This window comes from Aegilops tauschii, chromosome 2 (assembly GCF_002575655.3).
Source record: "Aegilops tauschii subsp. strangulata cultivar AL8/78 chromosome 2, Aet v6.0, whole genome shotgun sequence".
NCBI classification, from domain to species: domain Eukaryota; kingdom Viridiplantae; phylum Streptophyta; class Magnoliopsida; order Poales; family Poaceae; genus Aegilops; species Aegilops tauschii.
In genome coordinates this window covers 531,409,239-531,416,603 of record NC_053036.3, presented here as the reverse complement: position 1 = coordinate 531,416,603, position 7,365 = coordinate 531,409,239, and the positions used below count along the sequence as shown (strand labels likewise).

At 45.2% G+C, this 7,365-nt stretch overlaps 1 protein-coding gene across 1 annotated transcript; it reads right to left on the bottom strand.

The window, feature by feature from the left end:
- Window positions 1–4,846: 4,846 nt before the first annotated feature.
- Window positions 4,847–5,372, bottom strand: LOC141041203 (probable LRR receptor-like serine/threonine-protein kinase At1g56130). The gene is made up of 2 exons (XM_073507324.1): window positions 5,241–5,372; window positions 4,847–5,119 (listed from the first exon to the last, which is right to left on the bottom strand). Exons 1-2 carry the CDS (start codon window positions 5,370–5,372, stop codon window positions 4,847–4,849), a joined length of 405 nt encoding a protein of 134 aa, XP_073363425.1.
- Window positions 5,373–7,365: the final 1,993 nt, after the last annotated feature.

Genomic DNA, 7,365 nt, shown 5'->3' with positions numbered 1-7,365 from the left:
TGCAGTGAGATCTTGCACTTACCAACATCCGAAAGCTGATATCTCATTTTATCAAATTGTGCATTTATATAGAACAGTAGAACCAAATGTTATGGATAAAAAATAAGAATAATATGAAGCAAAAAAAAGTTAGCTAGCAGAAGTTATGATCTAAAAACAAAAATAATATGAACTTGTACAAATTTAACATAGAAAAAATACGAAACGATGGAAAAGAACATTCGAGTTAGAATTGGTACACATGGACTTCATTTTTTTTAGAGAAAAGCCGTCGGCCGAGCTCGAGAAGAGCTCAAACCTAGCCCAACTTTGAATTAATAAAGCCATCAACCAGCCAGGATTACAAGGGCACCACAATACAACGGAGATGCAAAGCAAGCGAAAAGAAAGATACAAGGCACTAGGCAGAACAACACAAAGACAACAGCAGAAGTGCCGATGCCGACAACCAGCACTACGCCTACACCGACTAGCCAACTAAGTACACTGAAGGAGGGTCACACCGAGCAAGCATCGAGCGCCGGCTGCATCCAGAGGCCAAACTTGGGCAACACTTGAGCTATCTCTGCCGTCACAAAGGGCCACTATCCTTTCACCCAGGCTCGATGGGTGCCGCACCGGCGACCAGTAGAGTGGCTACCATAGAGCCCAACTCAAGGTGTCCGAGCTGCTATAGGAGAAGCAGACGGAGCTGACCCACAAACCACAGGAGACCAACCAAACGAGAACCAAAGCCGGCAGTGGCAGCACGGAGCACCGGAAGGCGGCAGTGGCAGTGGACTTCATATATTAGCTACACTACAATAGATGATAATGTCAACTGCAAAAAAAAAAAGAGAATAGATGACAATGTGATCAGCCCATGATTAGATTATGTAATAGCAAAACTAGAATGCTTGTACAGGTCGTTATTACTAGAGGAAAAAATATACAGGCTCGCTGTTCTGTAAGTAATTTTGGCATCCGAATAATGTAGGTTGTAGACAGATACATAGAAGGAGAGATATAGAAAAACAAGAATCATCAGCCACAATCCCTTGGTGGAAGCATACTGGTCACGTCCTTGTGTGAGCTCACTATCCACATCGATTCACCATGGGTCATTTAGGCAATACGCTGAACCACCTAGCAGTGGCGGAGTGTGAAGCATATTTTAGAAGGGGCTAAATGAGTGTATGAAAAATATATGGTGATCAGAGATGCCGGAGATTAAAAAAACAAAAAAAATATATTAATATCAAATAGATAACAATTACACCCAGTCTTTACACCAACAAGATGACTAAAAATATCCAGGATGCACACAACCAAAAAAAAAGGGAGAAGAGAAAAGAAGACCCTGGCGCGGTCATCAATCACCCACAGTAGTAGCACTGTAACCACCACCAAAGACATCACCTGGACTAGAAAGAAGGTTCTCCAAAAGCACGCCTTCAGGAAGGAAACAATGCACAATTTGCCGTTGTCCGATCAAAGATCATAGGTTTTCACATTGGAGAAAGACCGTATTCCCAAAACTATGCTTTCAACAAGGTCACTACCAGGCTCAACCAATAAAGGCCAGACCTTGAGTTTTCACCCTGAAATCACGACTCGGTACTCAAAGGAGCACCACCAACAAAGAAGTCCTTCAATACTGCTGCCCCCACTTGCGGAAGTTACTACTACAAGTCACGTACCACCAGGCTCACAGGAACTCATGCCCAGTCTGGACGGGAACATATCCGCAAGCCAAGTCTGAACAACTACATGTGACGCAAAGTCTTCATTGCATCCAAGACCCCGCCTTCGCCACTTGCAGGTCCTCCAATCACGCCATGACATTCTCCGCATGCTTTGATCCCTTGGAAATCTTGATATAGACATGTCCCAAGGTGTCAACAAAAACACAGCTTCGCGATAACCCAGTGAAGCTGGTTATGCTGATGTTGCGGGTGCACACGACCGACCCCTATCCAATCAAGGTGTCCAAAGAGCGCTATATATGCCAGTCCTTGTTTTCCTTTGAAGGAGAAGTCCGGAACTCGTCGATGGTCAAATTAAAGAGGAATGATCGCATGTAGAATGGTGACTTTGCGCGAAAACTACTAGGGCCACCGCCTGGCAGATTATTTTGTGAGACATGAGATCCCAAGATCAACCATATCTCGGTGCCCACCTCCGGCGGAAGGAAGAGGCCGCTGCCTCCATGTCCGGGGCCAACGCCCAGGCGCCCAAGTGATGCGGGCAGAGCCGCAGACCGTCAATGCCACACACAGGAAGCAACAAGGTGCGAGATCAGGGCCAGTCAGGCCCATGTAGGACTAGATCAAGCCCGCCCTGCCACCGTTGCACCTCTGGCTGCCGCCGCCACGCACCACCGTAGCAAAAGGAGTGGGAACGGGCGCCGCCGCCACCACGCCCGGCAATAACCAGTAGGAGCCCCGTTGCCGCCACATCGTGCGGGCTTTGCCCGACAGCGCCTCCGGCGACGGCGGAGGGAGGGGAGGGGGAGGGGATAGGGCCTCGAGCGCCGGCAGGGGAAGCCCCGGTGCGGCGCAGTACCGCTGCACCGGGGTCGGGTTAGGCCTCGTTTTTCAATTTTCAGACATTGGAGAACTAGTGGAGTGATTACATAAATACTAGCCTATTTGGCAAAAAAAATATCTAGGAAGGGGGGCCAGGGCCCGGTTTTGTCCCACTGATGCTCCGCCACTTACACCTAGTATTTTCGGAACAAGTTTCAGACGCAAAGGAAGATCGAGATCCTGAATATAGCTCGGTACTTCTTCTAGTCAAAAAGTACTTCACAGTTACAACCTTGTGGTTCAGTCACCATCCCTTGGATCAAATCACCCAAGTTGCAGCGCAAACATGCACTAAGGTTCGAGAGTGGGGGAAATAAGTTGCGTCCCTAAACAATACGTTAAAAATATTGTTTATGATCAAGTGTAGAATTGGAGTTAAAAGTTTGCAAAGCTGTTGATAAATCATTTCACAGTCATGGTTGCTTCTTCCTAGTATGTGTTATCTATTCATTTCCTATGCCCATGTGTGACCTCTATATGAACATTTTATGTGATTTAGATCATTTTACATGGTGGATGCTAATTGAGCTAAAATATATTTAGTCTGAACTCCCTATAGATATCGGTTCAACACGGATTGCCTAAGCAGCAAAATGAACCACCTAGTATTTTAGGGGCAAGGCTCGGACACAAAGAACGAGGTCCTGAAGATATTTCAGTAATTCTTTCACCCTCTGTCCTATGAATGGATTAAGGCATGCCAAAGAAACAAAGACAGAAAATAGCAATTCAAGTATGCAGGGTGTATGAACTTGAAAGAAATCATTTTAATACTATGAATCATTTTTATGTTGTGTGATCCAAAAGGAAGAGGAGACACCAAAGAACAATAGACATGGGTGGAAACATGACAACTCAAAACAAAGCCTCTTCTAGTGTTAGATGAGGAACTGATGTTTTTAGCCTTCCATCATGTTCCCATTCTCACCTCTCTTAGGCCCTCTTTTTTTCCACTTTCTGTCTCATAGTGGACATCTCATATAACCTAAATATATGAACATATATGTGTTCTTTTCCCGCTAAAGCAATTTAACAAGCAAAAAGGAAGAGGAAGGAGCGCATAAGAACGATAGGAATGAGAGGCATCGGGAAATACCAAACAAAATTTCCACCACAACGCAAGAGATGAAGAACCAATAAGTTAGGCTTTCCTCTATGTTCTCATTCCCATCGCTCTTAGGCCCTCTATTTCTTCCTCTTCCTAGCTTGCTTTTTAGATCTCACATCGAATATGTGTGCATATATTTTATTTCTATGCTAATGCGACCAAGCAAGCCAAAGAAAAGGAAGGAGTGCTACAGAACAATAGGAGCAACCAAGCAAGCCAAAGAAAAGGAAGGAGTGCTAGAGAACAATAGGAGCAACCAAGCAAGCCAAAGAAAAGGAAGGAGTGCTAGAGAACAATAGGAATAGGAGACATCGGGAAACACCAAACTGAATTCCCACCTCCTACACTAGAGGTGGAAGCAAAACAAGTTAGGGTTTCCTCCATGTTCCCATTCCCACTGCTCTCAAGCTCTCTTTTCTTCCTCTTCTCGACTAGCCTTCTAGATCTCAGGTTATCTAGGTATGTGCACACATATTTATGGTTTATGAATTAATCTATTGCACAAGCGAAAAGGAAGAGGAAGGAGTGCTCAAGAACCATAGGAATGGGAGACATTAGGAAAGCACACAACTAAATATTTGCACCTCCAACACTAGAGGTGAAAACATAAGAGTTAAGCTTTCCTCCATGTTCCCATTCCTAATGCTCTTATGCTCTCTCTTTCTTCCTCTTCCCTGCTTACTATTGAGCCTAAAAAAGCTGAAGAAAAATGTATCAGACAACAAGCTTGAAATTGCTGGACTAAGTCTTTTAGCTTTGATGTATAAATAGATGTGCTATGCACTATGTAGAGAACCATAGAAAGATCAACTAATTAAGACACCCAGTGCATAGTATCACTATACAACGAATGACAATGGGGCCCATTGTCCTGTGCTGCACATGTAGAATGTGCAAGGATATCTTTTGCATTCATACAGCAGGAAAATAATTTAGCGTTCACGGCAGAAGAAATAAAGATACTCTCCTTCGCCCTGCCAATTACTAGTAGTAGTTGCTACCACCTAACGATGACAATTAACAAACACCTCGGCACGCACATGCACCTCACCTGCCCTCGTCGATGATGGAGGAGAACATCGGTGACGGGTTTCCCGGCCGCCGGCGTGGCATCCCCGCCCGCAGCAGGGCTGGCGCTGAAATACTGCTGCGTGGTCGACGACAGACCGGCCTAGCTGCTCGTGCCCGTGTAGCTGCTGCTGCTCCTGGCCTTGACCTGCCACTCCGTGATGCAGCTCGGCTTGATCACCTCTTCCCCGGCCATGTTGGCGTCTCCTGTGAGCATCGACACCACCCTCGACATGGACGGCCGTCGGTGGGGCGTCCCCTGGGTGCATATGAGCGCGACGCGGATCACCCGGAGCATCTCCTTGCTGTTAAACTTTGAGAGCTTGGGGTCCACAAAGTGGAGGGGGGCCCTGCCGTTCTCGTACAGGTCCCACACCTGAAAACATCCAGAGTTTCAGTGATCGTAGTAAAAATTTCAACTATAGATTTTGCCGACAGCACACCGACTAAAGCACAGTTGTGGCTTTACTTTCTAATATACTGTGGATTTTAATGACCTTACCTTTTCGAATAGTATAAGTTGTATCCTCTTCAAGCCTAGTGTGATGGTTCGATTCATCAGCAACAATCTCTAGTGCTATCACGCCGAATGCAAACACATCAATCTTCTCAGCCACGTGGCCGCTCATGGCGTACTTAGGTGCAAGGTAGCCACTAGGAGAAGGAAAGCCAGCCAATCGCCATGAGGACATTTACATTTTTTTGGAAAAACTCATGAGGGCAACATCGATGGAGAAAAATCAAGACACAAGCTGGGAGAGTTAGTGTGAACATCTTAGGATTCCAACAATCAACTTTCTGCATCCATTGGAGAACCTCTATATCCACATGCTAGATTTCACCGCTTAGCATAGAGGTAAACTGCCAAAGTTTAGGAAGGAATTAGAAGAAAGGGCCCTGAGTATTTTCATGTGAATTTGTGATGACAATGATGTCTGAATATTGTGAAGACTAATTTTTACTTGAATATTGTGAAGGCTGATTTTTACCCAAAGTGTGTGCTCTAAGTATGAACTTCTAGCAATTTGGTTAGATTTTTGATACGTCTCCAACGTATCTATAATTTATGAAATATTCATGCCATGTTCACAACAATTTTATATGGTTTTGGCATGATTTGATTAGAACTAACTCAGACCGACGATGTTTTCAGCAGAACTACCGTGGTGTCGTTTTTATGCAAAAATAAAAGTTCTCAGAATGGCTGAAAATTTACGGTGATTTTTTATGGACCAAAAGAGACCCCCGAAGCACCGGAGCTGGGCCGGGAAGTGACCGAGATGGCCACAAGCTGCCAGGGCGCGCCCCTACGGCTTGTGGGCCCCTCGGGCACCTCCTTGACGTGAGACTGAGGCCAAAAATTCTTATAAATGTCAAAACCCCCGAAAAGAACCCTAGATCAGAAGTTCCACCACCGCAAGCCTCTGTAGCCACGAAAAATAAATCTAGGCCCTCTCCAGCACTGTGCCTGAGGGGGCCATCATCACCGGAGGCCATGGAGGAGGAACCCAGAGGGGGCCATCATCACCATGGAGGCCAAGGACCAGAGGGAGAACCTCTCCCCATCTAGGGGGGGAGGCCATGGAGGAGGAAGCATAAGGGGGAGACCCACTCCCCCCTCTCTCGGTGGCACCAGAGTGCCACCGGGGGAACCATCGCCGCGGTGATCGTCTTCATCAACATCACCATCTTCATCACCTTCCTCATCTCTTTTAAGCGGTCCATTCTCCCATACCCCGCTGTCATCCCCTACTTCAACATGGTGCTTTATGCCACATATTATGATCCAATGACGTGTTGCAATCCTATGATGTTTTGAGTTTTGTCTTTTGGGTTGATTGATGATCTAGATTGGTTTGAGTTGTATGTTTTATTTTGGTGCTGTCCTATGGTGCCTTCTGTGCCGCGCACACATGAAGGATTCCCGATGTAGGGTGTTTCAATACGTTCATGATTCGCTTATAGTGGGTTGCTAGAGTGACAGAAGCTTAAACCCGAGTAAGGGGGTTGTTGCGTATGGGATAAAGGGGACTTGATACTTTAATGCTATGGTTGGGTTTTACCTTAATGATCTTTAGTAGTTGCGGATGCTTGCTAGAGTTACAATCATAAGTGCATATGATCCAAGTAGAGAAAGTATGTTAGCTTATGCCTCTCCCTCATATAAAATTGCAATAATGATTACCGATCTTGTTAACAATTGCCTCGGATAATTCCACACACCGATCCATCATTATTCCACACTCACTATTTGTAATATATTAAATATATTCTAACTTTATGTTAATAGCACCTATTTTTTATATTTTAGTTCTCCGATATCATGCAAAGCTACCCTCTTCATACCCACAACATAGTTTTATTTCTCGTTTCTAGATGAAGCAAACGTTCGGTGCACGTAGAGTCGTATCAGTGGCAGATAGGACTTGACAGAATATTGATCTTACCTTTAGCTCCTTGTGGGTTCGACACTCCATACTTACCACTTCCACCTTTGGAAATTGCTACGATGATTCCTTGCACTTGGGGATTATCAATTCTATAGTATATTAGTAAACTATAAGGTGAAGTGTTCTGTTCGCGCTTGGATGTATTCCTTCCATCATGCTTCTGCCTAGTAAA

What these genes read in the sequence shown, in the direction of transcription:
- LOC141041203 (XM_073507324.1), bottom strand. Translation starts at nt 5,372, where the DNA reads ATGAGCGGCCACGTGGCTGAGAAGATTGATGTGTTTGCATTCGGCGTG. An exon ending in ATACTATTCGAAAAGGTAAG is followed by an intron (nt 5,120 to 5,240) that starts GTCATTAAAATC and finishes GGATGTTTTCAG; the next exon opens with GTGTGGGACCTGTACGAGAA.